General features: G+C 40.5%; 1 protein-coding gene across 3 annotated transcripts in view; it reads right to left on the bottom strand.

The window, feature by feature from the left end:
• Nucleotides 1–764: 764 nt before the first annotated feature.
• rbm39a (RNA binding motif protein 39a) overlaps nt 765–24985 on the bottom strand; it is a 42047-nt gene continuing 17826 nt past the window's right edge. For all 3 annotated transcript variants that reach the window (XM_072243992.1, XM_072243973.1, XM_072243983.1), the window contains 11 exons: nt 20463–20615; nt 19209–19346; nt 18835–18900; nt 17962–18166; nt 16273–16359; nt 14262–14330; nt 8952–8984; nt 7908–7989; nt 4937–5042; nt 3961–4039; nt 765–2913 (listed from right to left, as the gene is read on the bottom strand). In XM_072243992.1, the coding sequence (XP_072100093.1) occupies nt 2813–2913; nt 3961–4039; nt 4937–5042; nt 7908–7989; nt 8952–8984; nt 14262–14330; nt 16273–16359; nt 17962–18166; nt 18835–18900; nt 19209–19346; nt 20463–20615 (1119 nt within the window). In that variant the 3' untranslated portion in view covers nt 765–2812. The remainder of the gene's footprint in view (nt 2914–3960; nt 4040–4936; nt 5043–7907; nt 7990–8951; nt 8985–14261; nt 14331–16272; nt 16360–17961; nt 18167–18834; nt 18901–19208; nt 19347–20462; nt 20616–24985) is intronic.

Below are 24985 nucleotides of genomic sequence, written 5' to 3'. Positions count from 1 at the left end.
TACTGAAAGACATCAATTCTATTTGTAATCCTAACACAAGACACAAGAGCCTGGAAATCCAGGGCAACATACTCAAAATGCTGGAGGCACTCAGCAGGTAAGGCAATATCTACGGATAGTATTTCTGTTCGAAGGTCAGAGTTCAAGTTCAAATTATCAAAGTACACATACATCACCATCTACAAACCCTCAAGATTCATTTTCTTGCAATCACAGTCAATACAAGGGACAAAAGAATGGATACAAGACCACAACCAATGTGCAAAAAAATAAAAGAAATGATAACCAATAAAGAACAAGGTGAAGGGTCCTTGAAAGTGAATCCATAGGTTGTGGGAATAGTTCAGCGACAGGGCAAGAGAAGTTGAGTGAATTTATCCCCTCTGGTTCAAGAGCCAAATGATTGAGGGGTATAACTGGTTCTGAACCTGGTGGCACAGGTCCTTCATGAAGGATACTTTCTTGTGATGTTTCATGCGGATGTGCTCAATGGTGGAGAGGGCTTTTGTAATGGATACAGCCTTGTTGTCACCTATGATGATAGCATTTTGCCTCCACAGATGCTGCCTGACCCTCAGAGTTCCACCGGCACTTTTTTTTGCTATAGAATCCAATATTTGTTGTCTCTTGGGTCTGCTGAGCTTGGATCGCATTGCCGAAAGCCTGAAAGGTATGAATGCCTATGCAAATGAAAAGATTAAAATGCCCAAGGGAACTTGAATATACCCACTAATATCAGAAACAAAATTCAGATTTTCCCCAAGTGATTTTTCTTTTATTTATTGAATGATTTTGCATTTTTTTATACAAAATTTGTACCAATTACAAAATCCTTACTTTTGAATAGAAATACCAGGCTGTTTTTGAATCACACTACAGAAGGGGAAAAAAATTAGGTAATGTTTACACTCTGGAGCTCACAGAGCTTAAAGAAACAGCAAGAAACACCACGCACGGCCAGACAAAATTACTGTTACCCTTGATGCAATTTTTTTTAGTGTGCATTTATAAAGACATTGTTATTAACTAACTTTCCAAAGTGTTGTTTTTCCTCCCTGACAGAACACTTTCTATATCAAAGGCAATAACAACTATTAAACTGGCCTAGGGCTCTAAATACATATAATTAAAGACTCTGCTTATGTGTAATTAATATCCAATAGAAGATGCACTGAAAGTGAATATAATTGGCTTTCATCTTATTGACAATTGCTTTAAAAAAAAAACAAGAATGAACATGCAATTTATTGAGAAACCCTCAAATTTAAGACAGATTATGTAGTCAACTAATGAAGTGACAACAACCTCCCAATTCCTTCAATTAGAAACATTGGGTAGTAATATCTCAATTAAGTCCAAGAGGCGAAACTCAGGCTTGAAGCTGTTAGCCGATTCCTTTCAACTTGCTTGATGTTAGAGTTTCATTCCTCAGTTAGCACATTGTGGACTTTATATATTTTGCTCTTACACCCATCTTTATTCAGCCAAATGTTCAGACTTTTTATTCAAATGGTAAAATTAAGTTTGTCTGGCCTAGATCCTATGGAAGCACAAGGATAACACATCACTATATTTACATAAGGAAAGTTCATTCTGGGTGGGGTGGGTGAAAGTGAAGATTAGCATTGACAATGGACCAAATAAGGCAAACTGTATATACAATAAGCTTTAATCTGAAAATGTCAACTAGAGGCCAACTGTACAGAAAGATTATTTAGAACTCCATACGTTTTGCAGTTTGCCATTAATGAATATCCAAACTTTGGTCATAATACTAGCCAAACCTAGTATTAACACTTTCCAGAACTAGGCACGGTGATCTTTAGCCCTAGACCGATACTGATATAGAACACCACTCCAACTAACTTTTGGAATGGTAAGTAGCCAAATCCACAATTGCTACAAATTTAATTTTCTGCACGTTAGCATGAACATCAGCTATGGATTCCTCAATTAAAAATCGTCAGTAATGAGATCACCAGCAACAACTGAAGAAAAAATCTGGTATGGCCACTTTTCCAGTTATTCTTAAGCTTAACTGGGTTTCTGTCTCTCTCGTTCTCTAGATCCCCAGTCTCCGATGTATGTAAACTCATGTCATAACACTCCACATAACTTGCCTTCAGATGGTTTCATGGTCACTCACCCTTATTGAAATTGACTGGAATTCCACATATCAGCAGAACAAATGCGGTGAACGATCAGTGGTCTGAGTATTTACTGTGTGGTCTTTAATTCAACAAGAGCTGCAACCTACCTATTGAAAGATTACCTTTTCCAATAACTCACTTTTATGCAATAAGTATCTTCACAAAATTTATAAACTGATATTTAAAAATGCTCATCCGTGAAGTTCCATCAGAAGAGCACCAAAATCAACAAAATATGTAACTTAAAATGGGTAACAAGAGTGCAGTGCTACCTCTATAGTCTACTTGACTGTAGTAGTCTTATCACAGGAACAACAGAAGTTCAAAACCCCAGGAAAGATGCACACCATCTTTCAATATTGCAGGCTTTCTTCTTTTTTTCCCGATCCGATTATCACTGTTATTGTGTAGTCAAAATGTGGTACACTGCACCAAAATCAAAATAAAACAGCCTTAGGGCATTTGTGTAAATCTACTTCTGCCATTTTATTTTCCTTCCACTAGGGCTTGGCAAGATTGAAAAAAAAACATTTGTCTGAAGTCCACTGGGAGTTGTAAGAGTTTTCCCACAATACTTTCCACTTGTGTCATTTGTACAGGCAACCACTGTGTAATTGTCCACATTCTCCAAGTTGCTTGGAATTTCAATTCCCTTCCAGCTCCTATCGTCTTGCTGGAGTCAGCAGCTGGGTGGTTGTCATCGAGTCTGGGAAGAGGTTGTGGTAGGTTGGAAGTGGCACATACGCTGCGGTGATCATTTTTCCTATGAAAGAAAAGTTACATTCCAGACTTACATTGGCAGCCACTAAGAAATCAATCAGGAAGATGCAGAATTAAATCCTAGTTGGAACAAATTTTGCCTCAAGGTAAATGTTATAGCTCAAACGAAAAGATTCAATTTAGCTGCGACATATTGAAAGGGGCTGCTCCCAAAGTCAGCATTTCACAATATGCAGAGAAATAAAAAGTATAAGCAGACATCTTACTGGAACTCAAGTATTTCCTTATAAAGCCAAACAGCCCTCATCTATTAACATTGAATTATTTCAAAAAGTGAAAATATCCAAATAACTTAAATGGAAGGGCTGATCTCCCCCACCCCCAAAAAAAAACACACACACACACTAGAACTTACTAACAAGGCCAGCCATTGTTATTTAAAGCCTTAATTACACAGCCGAACATTCATTTCAAATGGCACTGAACAATGCCCTTTCAATGGGTCGGGAGTCATGTTACAAGTCAGAGCTACCAAAGGACAATCATAGTCTTTCCACAACCATGACAACCATGACTGCTCTTGGCAAATTTTTCTACAGAAGTCATTTGCCATTGCCTTCTTCTGGACAGTATCTTTACCAGACAGGTGACCTCAGAAATTATCAATACTCTTCACAGATTGTCTGCCTGGCGTCGAAGGTCGCATAACCAGAACTTGTGATATGCACTAGCTGCTCATATGACCATCCACGACCTGTTCCCATGGCTTCACCGGACCCTGATTGGGGGGCTAAGCAGGTAGTACACCCTGCCTAAGAATGACCTGTAAGCTAGTGGAGGGTAGGAGCACCTTGCACCTCCTTTGGTAGAAGCCCATCTCCACCCCCCCACCCAAAAGGGTAATAGTGAACTAAATGAATGTTCACAACAATAATTTCACCATTACCAATTTTAGCCTTTAATAAATTTAAAATTTCTCAACTATTTGGTGGAATTTCAGCATATGCCTGAAAATTAGTGAAGATTTAAAATGGCTTGAAAAAAAACCGGCCCATATGTTCAATTTTAGCATAATTTAAATAATACCTACCAGCAAACCACCTTCCGTGTAAGGCGCCAACGGCTGCAGCAGCAGCAGCAATAGTAGGACATTTCACGTAGACGTTTCCCTAAAAATGGAGGGGGGAAAATCTGTTTGAAAGCCTTGACAAAGTATATTTGCATTAAACCGTTAACAAGTATATGCTTAGGTCAGTAATACAGCAAAAAAACAAGACTGGCTCACCAAATCTGTGCTGTCAAGCACTTTATTATGCTAATTCTAGCCAGTGTGTGGGTGAAATGATTGAATTTACTGTAGATTCCACCATTCAACTACACTAAACGTTCTACTTTGGCTAATTTACCTGGCAATTCACATCTTTGTATTCTGGAGGAAACTGGAGTACCCAGAGGAACCCCAAAGTCACAAAGGGAAAATACAAACTGCACAGAAGGTTATGAAGGCCCAACTTATGTATAGTCAATACACACAAATGAGTGGGAGATAGTGGGACAGATTAGCCTGTTGTTGTGCTGTAACTTGATAACTGAGTATCTTGGTTTAATTACACATTGCCCCTGGGCGCCTAAAGTTTTCATTTTAAATATATTGCCAGGTGGCCACGTTTCTGACCTGCAAATCGTCCAGGTTATGACCAGCTTTCAGAAATGGAATCATGTTATAACCTGGAGAGGACTTGTGTATCAAAAAAGAAAATTACTTTGGAAGGCAGGAGGTACAAAATTGGGATTAGATGTACACTACGAAATCCTGGAATTTCAAAGTGAAAAAGGTCTTCTAGTTGACTGTAGTGTAAAAGGATCTGCTCAGTCGAGTGCTTACTAAAAGCATGTTGGCAGAAAAGGTGTGGCATGTTCCTTTCAAAATGGATTTCTAACATCCCCATTTCATTCCCTGCAGTTAACCATTGGTCCTTCAGTGGTACCACTCAGAGGAATTTCACAACAGAACAAAATGCAGAAAGCCTTTGCAACAGAAAACCTAACAAGGAAAGACTACTCACCTGGGGTGAATTTTTATCCACAAATATGTGAATTACTCCTCCATGCTTATTGCATTCTTCAATTACATCATCTCTGATTTCTTGGTCCCAAGCTGGATCATCTTCCCTTTATAAAGAAATTATTCCTATTAAAGTGTGCAACTCCACAATGAATAGCTGCATTAAAACCTACAAATATCTTTATATTTAAAAGAATACATTCTCAGTTGTTTCTGGTCTTACATTTCCATAATCATGTCACAATACTGCAACTGGAATAGGTGGATAGATCGCACATATAGGAGTTCAATTGTCTTTTATTTGCCTCTACTGGCAATTGTCAGGAAAAACAACAACTGCTTCTTTGGGTCTTTGACAGTGAAGTTAATCAAGTGGTTGTCAACAGAACTAAGCTCAACATCCACACACATTAAGGAAAAGGAAAATAAAGTAAGGATTATCAAAGCAATCATTTCCACTTATGTAATAGTATTAGACTGTTTTCTCATGCAGTTTCATAATTAAATGCTTTTCCAAACAAAAGGGATGCAGAACAATACTGTCTAATGTTTAATAACAGGGATAGATGAAAAACTGACAGGATTCTGCTTCCTTGTCCTTCACTGGACTGCTAATTTTAAAGAACACCAGCTAGAACCTCCAACATTGGGTGAATGAAAGAAAGAGTGGTGTCTATCTATACAATGGTTATCACCAAACTGAAATAAAAATCACCTGGGAAACCATACTGATTGCATCCATAGATCTATACTACATTACAATTTCAGCCTCACAAAGACTGCATACACTCCCACAACCAAATCAAGCCAAAGTAAACTAGTTGACCATCTCTATTTCCCCCCCGTCTATTTTCTGGCTTGATTGAATTCTTATTCAATCTCCCAATTCCAAGAGACCTAATTATACTTAACAACCTTATAGAACAGTTTTAAGGTGCTTGGAAGTAGGTACAAGGGGGATGTCAGAGGCAAGTTTTTCCGTTGGTGGAATGCACTGCCAACGGCAGTTGTAGAGGCAGATACAATAGGGTCTTTTAAGAGACTCTTAGATAGGTACATGGAGCTTAGAAAAATAGAGCTGTGCAGTAGGGAAATTCTAGGCAGTTTTTAAGAGTGGGTTATATGGTCAACACAACACTGTGGGCTGAAGGGCCTGTAATGTGCTGTAGATTTCTATGTTTCTATGACACTACATCTGTTACTTTCCGAAAATCCAAATATGCATAAATAGAAGCAAGCCTTTTCCATCATTCAACAAAAGCATCACTGATCATTTACTTCAGCATCACTAACCCATTCCATTAACACACCAATTATCAAGCTCTACTTTGATTTTTATCTGTGAAGTTAAATATTCAGTCCGCAAACTAGAAATTGGCTTGCATCAAATGCATCCTGTTGAAGGGATAATTTCAAACATTCAGTGTTTAGGAGAGGCGTCATTCTAACTAAAATATGCAGGTTTTATTTTTAAAATTCTGAAGCATTTATCACAACAAAAACTGGTTTCTGCAGAGATCCTCACAGCTGGATTTCAACCTCATCAGCCATTGTAAATGTGTTACTTCACACCTTTACTATATATGCAGTAAATCTGAGGGATCTTGGGATCCATGCTGATAGGACACTCAAAGCTGCTGTGCAGGCTGATAGTGTTAAGAAGGCATATGGTGTGTTGGTATTCATCAACCGTCGGACTGAGTTCAAGAGCCGTGAGGTAATGTTACAGCCATACAAGACCTTGGTCAGACCCCACTCGGAATACTGTGTTCAGTGGTCACCTCATTACAAGAAGGATGTGGGTACTATAGAAAGACTGTACTTTGCCTTTTCTCCTTGGAGCGACAGAGGATGAGAGATGACCTGATAAGAGATGCACAAGATGATGAGGGTCACTGATCGCGTGGATAGCCAGAGGCTTATTCCCAGGGCTGAAATGGCTAACTCTAGGGGGCATAGTTTTAAAATGCTTGGAAATGGGTACCGAGGGTATGTTGGGGGGGGGGGGGGGGAAGAGGAGAAGAGAGCTGGTCTTTTAAGAGCATCTTAGATAGGTACATAGAGCTTAGAAAAATAGAGGGCTATGCGCCGGGGAATTCTAGGCAGTCTCTAGAGTAGGTTACATGGTCGGCACAATGCTGTAGGGCAAAGGGCCTGTAATGTGCTGTAACTTTCTATGTTCTAAATGCAATTTATCTAATTACATAGAATCATGAACTAGGAATCATTTTCTTTCTACAGGCTGTACAAGACGATACTTCATTCCAACGGTGAGTACAGAAAAAAAATTCCCTTGAAAAGTAGAAGGCATGTCAATTCTCAGACCATAAGACCATCATGACTGATTTATTTTCCTGCCCCAATCTCCCGACTTCTCCCTGTATCCTTTCATGCCCTGACTAATCAAGAATCTATCAACCTCTGCCTCAGAAATTCATCATCTCTGTTCTAAATGGATGTCCCTCTATTCTGAGGCTATGTTCTCCAGTCTTAGACTTCCTTCACCATAGGGAGCATCCTCTCCACATCCACTCTATTGAGGCATTTCAACATCCAATAAAAATTAATGATGTAATATGACAAATAAGAGAAAATCTGCAGATGCTGGAAACCAAAGTAATGCACACAAAATGCTGGAGGAACTTAGCAGGCCAGGCAGCAACTATGGAACTACGGAAGAGAGGAAACTGTCGATGTTGCAGGTTGAAAACCGTTCATCAGGACAGATTTTCAGCATCTGCAGATTTTCTCTTGTTTGTGATTCAACTACTGCTGTGAAGTCTCTTCCAGGGATGCCTACCCTGAAGTTCAAATCTTCCTTTCAACGGGAGTTCAGTGAAACCCTCACTCACCACAAAATCTGCTCCTCATATGAGAAGCCTTTTCATGAACCTCCTTTAAACCCTCTCTTGGTAATACATATTGGTCTTACGTTTTGAGAAAATTTTCAGGAAAGTAAACCAGCAACTTACGATTGTGGGTTAAACATGTTGGACAGCTGGAAACACTGTGTTGCTATTGGTGGGGCATTCACCGTCACAGGAGGATTCAGTGCTGAAATAATAACATTAAAATCCTTAAAAATGTACCGTAGAGCATGTTTATTCCATAATATGCAGCTTGCATCACTTCACATTGAAATTATGAACCTTGACACAATAATGCATATGTTTGTACTGAGATATCTAATATTCTTAAGAGATGACAAAATTCTACATATTTCGTAACACGATTTGACACGCCCAAAGTCCTCTGAACCTATTGATACGATTACTCAATCTTTAGCCTCTTTAAAAGCTCGTTCCCAAAGCATGTTCAACAGAAAGCTGTAACAAGTCTATCATATTTTGCCATTGAGTGCCTTAGAACTCAAACTCTAGTGTATAATCAAACTGTAATAGTTAAAAGTAACCACCCTATTTCTCCCACATGCAAAACCTTGCAGCTTAATTTGAACCAAGTTTCTGAAGTAACTCACATTCCAAATAGTCAAAAGTTCCAGAATAATAAATTAAACAAGAAAAATTTCAAATTTAGTAAGTGCCCATCACTACATCAGACATCTCCAATCTGAGACTCAGCCACATTCTTCTGAAGCGTGGTCATTACTGTATTGCAGTTAACACAACACCCGCTACATACAGTGAAGTCCCAAATGGCATTAAAATGAATCTGTTAGAAATATTAAACACCTTATAAACATCAAGTGCTCATACCATGTCATGTGGTGCAGATATTTAGGGTTCTAGCTTAATACAAATTAAGGAGAGTTAACTTACAGGCTGAGAAATGGGTTAAAGAGATCCCAGTTCCGTGGAAAAAATCCAAAAAGTTTGTTGGTTTTGCTTTATGCTTTTCTCTCGTGCCCTATCCAACAATGTTTCAAGCACCAAAAATGTAATTCAGTATCTAGACAGTCCTTAGGGATATCCTGAGGAATTATACCCAAATTGTAATTCTTCTGTTTAACAAATAAGAGATTACACCAAATTCCCAGATAAAACCACCTCTCTTACCTTCAGTCTGCTGGATAATTCTGGTCTGTAAATCTATGATAAAGCAGAAGAGACAATTATTAAATCCCCTCTCAAACAATGTAAAAACCTTTGTTCAATTAGCCTTCCAACTATAAAATTTGTCACAGTACAAAATTTATTTAGAGATACAATACAGTAACAGGCCCTCTTGGCCCAACAAGCCTGCCCCATCCAATTACAACCATGTGACCAATTAAACTACTAACAATTACATCTTTGGAAGAAACTAACAGCACCCAGAGACAACTAACGGAGAGAACAAAAATGGAACTAAACTTGGGTCGGTGGCACATTAATAGTGTCATGCTAACCACTACCTACTGTGCCACCCATAACTGGGAACGAGGAGATTTGATAGGTCACTAAACTGATGTAAATTTCTACAGATGTACAATGTACAAGATGGCAGCATCCATCAAAAACTGTTTTTGAGATTTTTACATCATGTTTTTGTCTATGTCCTGCCCCGGCAGTAGAACTTGACCGGAGAGGGTGGCGTAATGGTACACAAATGCAAAGGAATGAACCAGAGTACCAAAGTGTCTGAACCTTCTGAGGATTCATAGCACAAGGTTAAACTTGGGCAAGGAAACCTTTTTCAGATTTCCACTAACTGTCCTTTCTTCATCCACTTTGACTATCATTTTAAAGTAGCAATAAGAATTAATATCACGAGCATATGCTGTGAAGTGTGCTTTGCAGCAGCAGTAAATTGCAATACATAATGAAAACTATAAATTCTAATATATATGTATAAAAAATGTTAACTGAAATTAGTGCAAAAAGAGAGGAAAGTAAAACACCAAGGTAGTGTTCTTGGGTTGATTGTCCAGTCAGAAATTCGATGGCAGAGGGAAACATTGCTCAAACCTTAAACGTTGAGTATTTGTCTTCAGGCTCTTGTACCTTCTTCTCCAATGGTACCAATGAGAAGCAGGCATCTCCTGGATGGATGCTGCTTTTTGAAGCATCCCCTTTTGAAGACATCCTGGAAGTTGGGAAAAGCTAGTTTTCATGATGGAGCTGGCAAAGCTTACAACTTCCTGCATTTTTTTCCCAATCCTGTGCAGCGGTCCCTTCCTACCAGGTGGTGATGCAGCCAGCTTAAAAGTTCTTCGCTATACATCTATAGAAATTTGTAAATACCTTTGATGATATACCAATACTCATCAAACTCCTAATGAAATATAGCTACTGTCATGCCTTTCTTTTAATTGCATCAATGTTGGGCCCAGGATAGATCTTCAAAGATATTGACAATCAGGAATTTGACACTGTTCACACTTTCCACTTCTGATCCCTTGATGAGGACTGGTGCGTGTTGCCTCAACTTCCTTTTCCTGAAGTCCACAATCAATTCCTTGGACTTACTGACCTTGAGTGCAAGGCTGTTGCTGTGACACCACTCAATCAGCTGATCTATCTCACTCCTGTATGCCCCCTCATTACCATCTTAAATTCTGCCAACAATAGTTGTGTCATCGGCAAATTTATAGTTGGCGTTTGAGCAGTGCCTAGCCACATAATTGTAGAGCAGTGGGACAAGCATGCATCCTTCAAGTGCACCAGTGTTGACAGTCAGTGAGAAGATGTCATTTCTGATCCACCAAAACTGTGGTCTCCAGGTGAGGAAATCAATGATCCAGTTGCTAAGGGAGGTAGAGTCCTAGGTTTTGAAGCTTGGTGATTAGAACTGAGGATACGATTGTGTAGAACAGGGGTCCCCAACCTTTTTCGCACTGCGGACCGGTTTTCTATTGACAATATTCTTGCGGACCGGAGGTAGGGTTGACAACGGACAAGAGTAGCAGTCAAATACGTTGGGTTTACCCCGACAAAGACTACAATGACCATGAAGGCCTTGCACGGACACGGTGAACATGCATGACTTGCGCATGTGTGTACATGCCAATTTTTTCCTACAAATCGTTTTTGGCGATTCTGTTGGGGGGGGGGGGGGTGTTAATCACGACCGGAATATAGGTGATAAGTGACTAATACGCTCAATTTCGTCTCTGAAAGGGTTTATCTAACGAATTTAATATTAAACACACAGCGCATATTTTCCTCGCATGAATATAGTGATAAGTCAATTATCAGGGGAGGACAAGGGAGCTTGAAGTTAAGTGTTGAACGAGCTTCCAGTAGAAGTGGTAGAGGCAGGTTCGATATTAGCATTTAAAGTAAAATTGGATAGGTATATGGACAGGAAAGGAATGGAGGGTTATGGGCTGAGTGCAGGTCGGTGGGGCTAGATGAGAGTAGCGTTCGGCACGGACTAGAAGGGCAGAGATCGCCTGTTTCCATGCTGTAATTGTTATATGGTTATATAAGTCAATAGCATCATAACATTTTAAGTAATGTTTGTATATCAAACACGCAGCACATATTTTCCCTGTATGAACATATAAAATCATTGCAACACACCAATATCGCTGAATCAATGGGAGCCCTGGGCTTGTTTTCCTGCAACAAGACGATCCCATCGAGGGGTGATGGGAAGACAACAATACTCGAACGGGGTTCCTTATGTCCAATCTATTCCGCAATTTAGTTTTCGTTGCATTCATTGCAGAGATATGTTGGAAATGGAAGCAATGTTTTCAGTGCTTTCGTGGCTATCTCAAGGATATTTAGCCTTGACTTTGATTCGGAATGCAGGCAGAGATGTTATGTCAAACATACTTTTCAGCCCGATGTCATTTGCAAGCTCGAGGAGTTGATCTTCTTCCCGCGCTGACATGGATGACGTGCGGGTAATGACCTCGCATGCGTAATGGCTATACAGTGGGCGTGACAGGGAATAAGGAAAGGCGCAGCTGACTCATATCGCCAAATCATATCGTTTCCTTGCGGCCCGGTAGCAAATGCTTTGTGGCCCGGTGGTTCGGGACCACTGGTGCACAACACAGATGTAGTCAATAAACAGCAGCTGATGTAGGTATTACAATTGTCCAGGTGATCCAAGGCCGAGTGGATAGTCAGTGTGATTAGCTGGAATCAACAAATTAATGGATATCCTGTAGCGGTATGCTACACTCAGCGCTAGAATAACGACACATAGTCAGTGAGTTGGAGTTGCGATAAAAGAGATTTATTCAAACTTCGCGGCCTCCTTTAAAGCCTTCCCGTTCCCGCCCTCCCCAGGCAGGACTGCTGTGGGGAATGCATATTCCCAGACCCTTTCCGTGCACGGAGTTTTCCCCCTGCTGGTGAAGATGGCCTGGTGCCCTCTTTGGGGCCGGCCTCTCTGCCAGCGCGCGCCGTTTTGTGAGCCGGTTTGTGTGCGCTGGAAAGTGGGTTGCCACAATCCAACATTTTTCCTTGAGACCATAAGAATTTGGGACAACTCTTGGCCATACTCACTCTTGAAACTGTTTCACTATGCTATGTGATCTTGTTTGATACCTTTTGTCCACTTTCCCATCCTACTCCCAAAACCTCTAAATGCCTATATACACTATCCAGCAGAACAACCACCTGATGTTGAGACTCCAAAAGGAATGGATCTGAACAAAACTCTGAGGTCCTGTCGTAAAATTGCAGCAAATGGTCAAACTCATAGCAAAAAATAATCTCTGAACATCTCCATCCTTAACGAAGACAGTGCGAACAGTAAACACAAAACCAATAATGTCAAGTGGGTGATCTTTTCCAAAGGCCCCATAATCACTGAAACAAACCTTTCACATTTGGACTGATTTAATGTGATACAGGTGTCCCCCGCTTTTCGAAAGTTCACTTTACGAAACCTCACTGTTATGAAAGATCTACATTAGTACTGTTTTCGCTTTCAGAAGGTACTTTCACTGTTATGAAGAAAGGCAGCGCGTGCCCCGAGCAGCCGCTTGCCCCCGGATTTGGAATGGCATTGCTTAAACACAAGCCTGTGAGCAGCCGTTTGCAAGATGAGTTCTAAGGTGTCGGAAGAGCCTGAAAGAGCTCATAAGGGTGTTACACTTAGCGTTAAACTAGACATAATTAAGCGTTTCGATCGTGGTGAACAAAGCAAGGACAAAGTGAGTTTGGCTTGTGGAAGCTGACGAAGATGATGTTGAAGAGGCTTTGGCATCCCATGACCAAGAACTGATAGATGAAGAGCTGATGCAATTGGAAGAGGAAAGGATAACAATCGAAACCAAATTCAACCGAATGCAGAAAGTGAAGCAACTGCGTGAGATTTTCACTGCAATGATAAAGTACGACTTTAATTTTTAAAGGGTACGTCGGTTTAGGGGATATTTGCAGGATGTTTTGAGTCTTACAAAGAACTGTGTGATATAAAAATGCTCGAGGTTCAGCAGTCAAGCAAGCCTTCCACATCAGCCACAGCAGACGACGAACCTCCACCTTCCACATCAAGGCGGGCAGTCATAGAAAATGATGAGATGACAGCCCCGTGTCCCACCACCCCAACCCCCAGGCCCCGGACAGATACTGTACCGATTCACGGAGAAAGCAGGGGTAGCCAGGAGGCACCCACCACATCTTTAAGAAAAAAGCTGAAATAAACACGCTAATTAACTAGGTGCCACCTAGCACGTAATTGTCGGCCCAGATCAGTGCCGATGCAATCAGCAATTGCCTCTGATCTGCGCCGACATTTACGTGCCGGCAGCACCTAATTAATTAGCACGTTTATTTCGGCTTTTTTCTTAACGACGTGCTGTGTGCCCCCGGCTACCCCTGCGTGCTTCGCGGCAATGTATCCAGTCGGTGGCCTGGAGGGTGGGGGCCACTGCATCACCCAGCCTGTGACGACTCAGTCTAACACACCATCATCAGTGTGCTCGATGTCTTCCCTATTTCTACTTTATATCGGCTGTGTATTTTTACGTGTTACTTGGTAGGTTTGGCAGCTTCATAGTTTAAAGGTTACTGGAGAGCGCGTTTATGCCAACAGCGCTTGCGTGAGATTTTCTGCCGAGAGCACTTGCGTGAGATTTTCGCTATGGAGATCTGTGCAGGCAATCATTGTAGAGAAGTATTTCTACTTTATATAGGCCGTGTATTTATATCATTCCTGCTTTTACTATATGTTACTGTTATTTTAGGTTTTATGTGTTATTTGGCATGATTTGGTAGGTTATTTTTGGGTCTGCGAACGCTCACAAAATTTTCCCGTATAAACCAATGGTAATTGCTTCTTCACTTTACGACATTCCACCTTACAAACCGTTTCATAGGAACGCACTACCTTTGGATGGCGGAAGAAACCTGTATCAATAAAAACCACACAAACTACTGACCCTGTCAGCATAATTGCAATACTTAGTTGTTCTAACTTACCAATAACTTGTTCATTGATGTTCAGTTTGGGTTCTCCCAGAACTACTCGGCTCCAGACATCGCCTTGCTCTAAATATGAATAAAAAAAAGATCTGAATTGTGGAGGTGAGCTGTGTGAATGCCCTTCACCCCAAGGCAGCATATATCAGAATACAGCATCAAAGAATTTGAGCAAAATTTAAGTCAACAGAAATCTCAGGGAAAATTCCCCCACACCACCACCTTTTGGTTTGAGTCACACCTAGCAGAAAAGATTGTAGTTACTTAAGTCCAATCACAAGGATATCATTTATCATTGCAGGTATTTCTCAGGACAACAATCAATCTCCAGTAGCTTTATCAATAACTTTCGTAAGTCCAGTACTATGCAAAAGTCTTAGGCATATATATAGCCAATGTGCCTTACTTTAGCACAGTACTGTAGTAATTTTAAGTGCTGTACAGCTGCCACAAAAAACAAATTTCATGACATATGTGAGTGACAATAAACCTAATTCTGATATGGGTCTCTATTGTGGACTGAGATTGGGAAGGAGGCAGGGAGAGGGGAATCATGGTTGGGAAAAGGGGAAGGAGAGAGGAGGGAGCAGGATGCACCAGGGACAGTCTGTAATGATCACTAAAGCAACTGCTTGCAATCAAACCATCTTGCCTGGTGTCTCATGACTAGGCATGTAAGCACCCATGCCACCGGCACTCTGCCGTGCTCCTGCCACAGAGGTCCACCCTGGCTATTACCAAACTCATTTGCTCCCACCACATTTACAAACTTGTTTTCCACTCCACATTGACAAATACAGTACTGTGCAAAACACCTTAGGCACCCCAGCTATATAGGTACCTAAGACTTCTACACAGCAGCGTAGTTACATTTGGTGATAACTGTACAGTATCAGCTCCACCTGCAATTTCTCAGAAAATGAAATCACTTATCTCTACAAGCAGGAAGATAGATATTAATTCAGACCTAGGCTGATAAGCAGTATGTAATAATTACACTACAATGACCACTGCCAGCATGTTTATGTCTAACCACCCTTTCCCTCCTGAGAGGAGAAGAGGATGCGCAAAGGCATAGGCCAACCTTTGACTAAAAACTAAACAAGGTAAGTCATATAAGTACCATGCCTAAAAATGCAGGTCAAAGGTTGGGATTTACCCAAATACCACTCACATCTAATCAGCACAAGACAGGAGCATTATATAATATTCTTTCAACACACACAAAAAATGCTGGTGAACGCAGCAGGCCAGGCAGCATCTATAGGAGGAGGTACAGTTGATGTTTCCAGCCGAGACCCTTTGTCAGGACCTTATCAACACCTTATGAAGGGTCTCCAAAATCTTTCCCCTTACTGGTTTTTCACCTGGAACCTAACAGCCTTCTCCTTCCCACCCTCCCCCCACCTTCTTTATAGGACCTCTGCCTCTTCCCTCTTCAGTCCTGACAAAGGGTTCTGGCCCGAAACACTGACTAATCGTTTCCACGGATGCTGCCCGACCTGCTGAGTTCCTCCAGCGTGCTGTTGAGTGTTTTTTGTGTGTGTTGCTTGAATTTCCAGCATCTGCAGATTTCCTCGTGTTTGCATATAATATTCTTTGTCAGGCAAAGTGCCATTCAAACAGTGCAATGTTGTGGGCATCATAGAGGATAAAACAGTCTGTACCCACTCGTTATTGCCACTAAGTATTGCTTTCAACAATGAGGCTGCAGGTTTATCAGTTGCATGATCCACTACAGTCTTACCAAGGATTCTTCAACAAAATACGTCCCAAATATGTAATTTCTAGTCCCTAGAAGGACAAATGCATGAAATCGAGCTCAAGTCAAACATCTTCACATGGAAGTCTAACAATGGTCCTTAATTTTACCAAAATGATAGAACTTCTTTATTCAAAAGCAGCATAGGAATCCTCTTATGACAGAAGTCCTGAAGGAGGCACCTCACCACCATCTTTATGCAATTAACGTTATACAATATCTGCACTTTCAAACAAATGACACTGTTACCTGTTACTGCTGCCATTGTGCCCAGTGAAATGTTGCCACTCATCTGCAAAGCCTGCTGTGCAGCTGGGGGAATTTGCAGTCCTGTACCTGAATCAAACATATACACAAAATATTAGACTCAATGTGTGAGAGACGATAAACAATGCAATACTAAAAAGTTTGAAACTTCAGCAGCAAGAACAAGATACTGGCCATCAAAGAGAAGATACAGTCGCAGGTATCAAGGTTAAAAAAAAAGCTGGGCCATTCTCCAGCCACCAAAAATTGCTGAAAGGGAGAGGATACCTGCATGGAATTTAAACATCAGCATTGACAGAGCCAAAATGGCCAGTTTGAGGATGGTAAATTCAGGTTAAAGTTGATGGTTAGGTCTTACTTAAAGATCTGCTACCCTACAACTTTAAGGTCTCTTAACTGTCTAACAGAACAAAAACAAGAATACAATCACTAAAGTGAAGTATTACTACAATAGTTACGAATTTGCAAGCTTATAGATGGACGAAACTTGAACTTGCCACAGCTGATTATAACAAGGGACAGATGAGAATATAATGTAAGGAAACAAAATTCCTGGTTGGTAGGAATGATAGAAATGTAAAAAAAAATGAAATTTGGAAAGATCAGAGTGTAGCTGTACAAAAAATGTTATCATAAGGATACAGCAAGCTCTTCGGGCAACCAAAGGAACAATTATTGCAAGGGTTTCAATGCAAGGGAAATGAAGCCTTGTTATAACCTTACTATTCAGACTAACACGTGCAGTTTCCTCTCCTTATCCAACCAGACAGTTCCTTCAAAAGTTTACAATATTGATTCCTGCAATGAGCTATTCTCTGTGTGAAATAGGCCTATATCCTTTGTAGATTAGCGCTGAAGCACATGATTCTGGGAAGAGTTTTACAGGGCAAGTACTTTAAAAAAAATTTCTTGACAGTGATCAAGAATTATTGAGTACAGCTATTTAAGGTGGCAGCAAAGGGGAATTTCTTTTCCTGATTATGAACATTAGAATTCTCAGCCTCAGAGGGTTATGACCTCTGAGAAGTTTTTTAAAAATTAAGATTGAGATTGGCAGAATCACTTGAATAAAGTTATGGAGGTCAATCCCAATTGCAGTGAAAATCAAAGATCAGAAGTTTTTAATCTGAGAGATGTAGCAGGCAGAAAAGGCTGGAAACACTTCTGATACCATTATCTTCTCACAGATCACAATCAAACTATTGAGTCACATAAAACTGCAGTAAAAGGGATATTTGGGTTGTAAATCTCTCAGATTTTCCATATGTTCTTTCTTAATTAGCATTTTTTAAAATAAGGTGCTACACAGGAATAAAAATCTGTCAATCCATGAAAACTTTGGAAAGCAGCGGGACACAGTGTGTGCAAGAAACATCTGAGTTTTACAGTACCACACTTAAAGGTCTATGCCACACTGTGGCAAAATTCTAAAATGCATTCTATGCTGCATACTAATTGATTGCTAAGAGATGAGGCATTACAACCAGCCTGGTGCCCCTTCTACACATTGAGTTGAGAAATGACTATCCAATCAATAGCAGGTGAACAAAAGCCATACTATTAAACTGGAGATTTCAAACTCGAGTCCGTGGTAGTATTGTATCCCTGTTTAGTTAAATGTAAAGAATCAATATGAAAATTATGAATGAGCACTCGTTCCCACTGAAATACCTTCTGCCAATCTAGCCATCAGCTGTAGACGTCCTGTCGTTCCAAGGTCAATACCAGTCCTTTCCAATTCATCACTGTCTAAAAATGAGCTGGCATTAGAAGAATCAGATCGTTCTGTTACATGGCCGACCTTCATTGGCCTACCAGCAAGCTCAAAACCATTCAATTGTTCCAGAGCCTTCTTTGCACACTCAGCATCAGAAAACTAGACAGAAAACAAATACCAGTTAGCATAATAACTTATTAAAAACAAAGTGCTTTGCATTACTGTATGCAAATGCCAACATTTCTGCCTCTCTACACCAATCCCATTTGCCTATATTCTTCAATACCTCACCTAGTCAAATGCCTGTCTAAATGTCTCAAACAGGCCAACCTTATCAAATACCACCACCTGCTCTGGCTATATTCCCGATATTAAAAACTTTTTTGCAAGAAAACTTGCCCCTCAATACCTACTTAAATCTCGTTCCTCTTACATTAAACCCATTTTTTTGTTCTGACCATGTAAAAAAATTCAAACTTCTTCCTAAATGGGTGTTAGCAAAGTGTAGAGTAGGTATATTTCATTCCATTGCCTTTAACTCATTTTATAAACAGGCTGTAATTTATTTTTCATTGATGTAAATGGTTCGGAATCCACCGATGACATTCACTTGATTACACAACTTTAAGTAGTTAAAACTATCTGTCCTACATATGCTTCTGAATGTTACATCATTTTTCTGCTTCTATCATGCCAGGAAATGCAAACCCAGCCTATACAACCTCTCTCCAGGACTGAAATCCCCCAATCTAGGCAACATCCCAATCAGAGAAGTTGAATTACATACAAACTTAACATAAGAGTTTGGAGCCAAAATATAAACCTACCGTAATGAATCCATAGCCTTTTGACCGGCCTGTTTCACTATCCATCATCAGTTGTATATTTTCAATCTAAAGATTCAAACAGTAAGAAGTCATGATCCATAGATATATCAAATTAACTCAAAATATCTAGTTTCCTTAAGGCCTGAATAACATTAAGGAAGTTTCACCCACCTTTATCCTATCCTATGCTATGCATTAATGCTTTCCAAATTTCTCCCCTCCCTAAATGATGTTTAATCATGAATATATGACCAAAGTATTATAAACACCGATCAAAACATTGAAACTTAAAAGTTAAAAAAAAGCAATGAACATGAAGCTACATTTCATTGAAATCTTAATAAGGTGGTCATTCAATATTTTGCAATACTTACTCTACCAAAGGGTTCAAAAATGCCTCTCAACATTTCCTCAGTGATATTGAAGTGCAAAGATCCTACATAGAGCCTCATTGGTCCTGCAGTACCTTTCTGGAGGTTGTTAGCAAGGGCTGCAGCTCGGTTCTTCTCAGCCTGTTACACATAAATGATCTGAATTAACTTTCATTTGAGGAAATGAGACTTGCAACTGTCCAACAGCAAATGGAAATAAAACACTACAGATTATGGAAACCTGAAACAAAAATCAGGGAACCAATCTCATTTCTGATCTGCAAGCTTCTGTTCAAGCACTTTTTCCAGATACATTTGTTTTGTTGCATTTATCCAATTTGTCAAAGATGAAAAATTGGCCTCAAAATAGGAATGCATAAACAAGAGAAAAAACGCAGGTGCTGAAAATTCAAGGAATACACAAAATGTTGGAGGAACTCAGCAGACCAGGCTGTACATTAGCGAAGTGTCAATTGTACTCTTTTTCCATTGATGCAGCCTGATCTGCTGAGTTCCTCCAGCATTTTGTGGGTGTTGCTAGGAATGCATAAAATTCAATTTAAATTCTTTGCAGAATTGTATTTTCATTAATAAAAAAAAGTCACTGAGACAACTGGAACTTTATTTACCATAAAAGATGTGACCTCTGTGGATAATGAAATTATCAGTTATCAGGGGTCCTGATAAAAAGCACACCAATTCAGTTATTCAGGAAAGTAACTGGCAAGGACAAAATAGGCCAGATTGACTCTTTAGTACTATCTACTTCTTTGATTCCCTAATTACAAAGGAGATTAAGTACTTTGCAGGGGTTTGGGGAAGCTGAGGATGTTGAACAAATTGAGCAAAAACTGCTTAATAAGATCTTTTCAAGTTTTAAGCAATATCTTAGAGCTCAAAAGTACCATTGATCAGTAAATATGAATAATTGAAGTTGCAGAATGCAACATAAACGCAGGACTATCTTTTGCTCCACATCTGCAGATCAACATCTCAGATGATTTTTTGCACAAGACTGATCTCACATTTTAACTCCTCAAATTCTTCGGTTTCAACTCAATTCTCAAATTGAAATGCTACTAAGTTATGCTTATTTTTCCAATTAAGTAGATTTCAGTAGGCCGGAGATTAAAGCATAATGCTTAAGGATATTGCTTTGGGACAGAGGATGACATTAAGTTATTAGTGGAGACACATTTCATTAATTTAGTGGAACTTACAGCATATGTATTATATTGAAGTATAACTTTCTCTCACCTGTGAAGCCTGCACAATAATTGGCACACCAAGCAGTTTCTGCCCTGTCAAACCTATTGCCAGTGGAACAGAACTCACATCGACAAACTCTACGTAAGCAATTCCTTTTGAGCGCCTTGAGTTCCTATCTGATATCATTCTTACATCTCGAACCTGCAGGAAAAAATTCAATTTATTAGTGCCAGAATTCCAAGGCATGTGTTAAATTAGCAACTAAACTTTAAAAAATATCTTCATCTGCAACAGGTAGTTGGTCTTCAGCTCAACAGCTCAAACATATTTCATCCTCAAGGATTAAGGTGCAATGACTACAGAGTGAAACAGTGGCAAGAGAACCAGTTTCAATCCTGGTCCTGGGTGTTGTTCAAGTGGAGTTTGCACATTGTCCCTGTAACTCTGCAGGTTTCCTCTAGAAGCCTATGTTCCTTTGGGTTAACTGGCCAGTGCAAACTGCTCATTCTGTATACAGATGGGGTAACTCTAGTAACCTGAAAAATATGTGCGACAATAAAAAGGGAATTAACATAGGAGTAGAGTAGCTGGGCGGGTTGATAGTTGGTATAGACTCAGTAGGCTGAAAGGTTTGTTCTGTGCTATCTTGACAAATCGAAAGAAGTGTGATTCCTAATAGAAACTCCATATTTAAAGAAAAGGCCATTTCATCTGTCAGCTGCAGTTGTCATTATGTAAAATAAGAACATAAGAATATAAAAAATAGGAGCAGGAGTAGACCATCCGGCCCATTGAGCCCACCCTGCCATTCAATGAGATCATGGCTGATCTGTCCGTAAACTCAGCTCCATCTACCTGCCTTTTCCCCATAACCCTTAACTCCCCTACTAGTAAAAACCTCTCTAGCTGTTTCTTAAATATATTTAGTGAAGAAGCCTCAACTGCTTCCCTGGGCAGAGAATTCCACAGATTCACCACTCTCTGGGTAAAACAGTTTCTCCTCATCTTCATCCTAAATCTTCTCCCCTGAACCTTGAGGCAATGTCCCCCAGTTCTAATCTCAACTACCAATGGAAACAACTTTCCTACTTCTATCTTAGCTATCCCTTTCAAAATTTTGTATGTTTCTATAAGACCCCCTCTCATTCTTCTGAATTCCAGAGAGTACAGTCCCAGGTGATTCAATCTCTCCTCACAGGTTAACCCCCTTCATCTCTGGAATCAACCTGGTGAACCTTCTCTGCACTGCCTCCAAAGCCAGTATATCCTTCCTCAAGTAGGAGACCAGAACTGCATACGGTACTCCAGATGCGGCCTCACCAGTACCCTGTATAGTTGCAGCATGACCTCCCTGCTCTTGAATTAAATCCCTCTAGCAATCAAGGCCAACATTCCGTTTGCCTTCTTAATGACCTGTTGTACCTGCAAGCCAACTTTTTGCGATTCATGCACAAGCACTCCCAAGTCCCTCTGCACAACAGCATGCTGCAATCTTTCACTATTTAAATAATAATCTGCTCTTCTATTATTCCTTCCAAAGTGGATGATCTCACATTTACCAACATTGTATTTCATCTGCCAGACCTTGGCCCACTCACTTAACCTATCTATATCCCTCTGCAGACTCTCCACATCCTCTGTACAATTTGCTTTTCCACTCAGTTTAGTGTCATCAGCAAATCTTACTACGCTACACCCAGTCCCCTCTTCCAAATGAGGAATGTAAATGGTATCAGCTGTGGGCCCAGCACCGACCCCTGCAGCACCCCACTCACCACTGACTGCCAACCAGAGAAACATCCATTTATACCAAGTCTCTGCCTTCTATCAGTTAACCAATCCACTATCCATGCCAATACACTTCCTCCAACTCCATGCATCCGTATCTTATTGTGCGGCACCTCATCGAACGCCTTCTGGAAATCCAAGTATAAGACATCCACCTGTTCCCCCCTATCCACTGCACTCATTATGTCCTCAAAGAACTCCAGTAAGTTTGTCAAACAGGACCAGCCCTTTCTGAATCCATACTACGTCTGTCTAATGGAACCACTCCTTTCTAAATGTTTCGCTATTTCTTCCTTAATGACAGCTTCAAGCATTTTCCCGACTACAGATGACTGGCCTATAGTTGCCCATCTTTTGCCAACACCCTTTTTTAAAAATTGGTGTGACATTTGCTGTCTTCCATTCCGCCAGGACCTGCCCAGAGTCTAGACAGTTTTGATAAATGATTACCAATGCGTCTACTATAACCTCCACCAATTCCTTCAGCACCCTGGGATGCATCCTATCAGGACCAGGGGACTTATCTACCTTCAGGCTCTCTAGTTTGCTCATCACTATCTCTTTAGTGACAGTGATTTTATCAAGGTCCTCACCTCCCATTTCATCCTTAACATCCTTCTTTGGCATATTAGATGTGTCCTCCACCGTGAAGACCGACACAAAATAGACATTCAGTGCCTCAGCCATTTCCTTATCACCCACTATCAATTTCCCCTTATTGTTTTCCAAGGGACCTACGTCGACTTTAGCCACCCTCTTCCACTTTATATATTTATAAAAAAAACTTTTACTGTTTTTATATTTTGTGCTAATTTACTTCCATACTCTTATCTTCCCTTATTTCTTGTTGTTGTTCTCTTTTGCTTTTTGAAGTTTGCCAAATTCTCCAGTCTCCCACTATTCTTTGCTACTTTTGTACACAAGCTTTTAATTTGGTACTATCTTTTATTTCCTTAATTACCCAAGGTTGGCTCTCCCCACACTTACTGTCCTTACTTTTGACTGGAATATACTTTTGTTGAGCACTGTGAAAAATCTCTTTGAAAGTATTCCATTGTTCCTCAACTGTCCTACCAAATAGCCTGTGCTCCCAATCCACATTAGCCAACTCCTCCCTCATCCCATTGTAGTCTCCCTTGTTCAAGCATAATACACTAGTTTTAGATCTAACTATTTCTCCCTCCATCTGAATGCGAAATTCAATCATACTATGATCACTCTTTCCAAGAGGATCCCTGACTACCTGTCACATTGCACAGGACTAGATCTAAGATAGTATTTTCCCACGTAGGTTCACTAACATGCTGCTCAAGAAAGCCATCACAGATGCATTCTATGAAGTCCTCAAGACTTCCTTAACCAACCTGAGGAAGGTCAATAAGTCAGGCAACAATGGGCAGAAGAGTCCAGCTCTCAGTTCAGGTTCTCTCAAAAAACAAGAGCAGGCAACCAAGCCCATCAAGCCAGTTCAACCATTCAATATGATCATGACTGATCTATACTGGTTCCACCTCCTTCTACTACCCATTGTGTTTTCCCCTATTCCTTCATCACCTTTCCTGCCAATCACCTCCTTGCTTCCCCTCCCCCACTCCTTTATCTTTCCCCTTACTGGTTTTTCACCTGGAACCTACCAGCCTTCTTCCCACCCTCCCCCCACCTTCTTTATAGGGCCTCTGCCCCTTCCCTCTTCAGTCCTGACGAAGGGTTCCGGCCCAAAACTTTGATCGCTTCCACGGATGCTGCCCGACCTGCTGAGTTCCTCCAGCGTGTTGTGAGTGTTGCTTTGACCCCAGCATCTGCAGAGTATTTTGTGTATACTGGCTTTAACTCCTGGTCTACGCACTTTACCCATGGGTCTCAATTCCTCAATCTTTCATATATTCACCCATCGCCACATTAGCCTCTGTTAAGATGGCTGCATGCTTGGAGGTAGTGGCCATTCCAGGTCCAATCAAAGGTGCCTTTGTTGTTTTTCTTTATAATCACAAGTCAACGCTGGATACTAAGAACATCAAGCATTACAGGTTTACCCTATCAGCAAGTTGCTCAGTAACAGTGGACATAATGCTGTTGTGCTGTCGCCTGGATCTGTGTCATGATGATGCGCAGTGCAAGAAAAAAAAGGTGCAAGTGACTATGGTGCTATGACATTTTTTTTGTGATCGCAAGACCCTATTGGAGGTTATTAACATGGAATACTGGTCATTTGCGAGACCACTGCCTCAGTTATTGTGCCTCTGACCCATCTGTTACCGTCACTGGAGGTGGTTGTGTGCTGCTGGTTTGTATGGGGTTGGGGGCTGGACCCTCTCGTCACTGCTGCCCTCCGATGTTTGCTTGGCAGGAGAACAAGCTGTGCCAGGATAATTCAGACTTGGGCTATTACTTTTCTCTTGAGACTTGTTTTTTCTCAGCAACCATAACCATATGCGCTATTTGTGCTGTTGGTAATGTGCCCCAAGGAACACTATTTCATTTGGCTATATCCATGTATGGTTGAATAATAATTAATCTTGAAGAATGAGCTAGTTTCCATCACATACTGCAACTGAGAATTCCAAAGATATGCAGTCCGTTGAAGAGGTTCCTGCACATCTCAATTTTAAATACCTACATCCTATTTTGTAGCCAGAATCTGACTCAAGTTTACTATCACTGTCATATGGCGTGGAATTGTTGTTTTGCAGAGGCAGTACATTGCAATACATAATGACCCACCTCTACCTTTATGTTCAGCATCCATGTATCATTTTTAATTTCACACTTTTAAAACCCATTTT

Source organism: Mobula birostris, chromosome 2 (assembly GCF_030028105.1).
Source record: "Mobula birostris isolate sMobBir1 chromosome 2, sMobBir1.hap1, whole genome shotgun sequence".
In the NCBI taxonomy this organism is placed as follows: domain Eukaryota; kingdom Metazoa; phylum Chordata; class Chondrichthyes; order Myliobatiformes; family Myliobatidae; genus Mobula; species Mobula birostris.
Note: the sequence above shows the minus strand (reverse complement) of the source record. Positions and strands in the feature narration are given on the sequence as shown.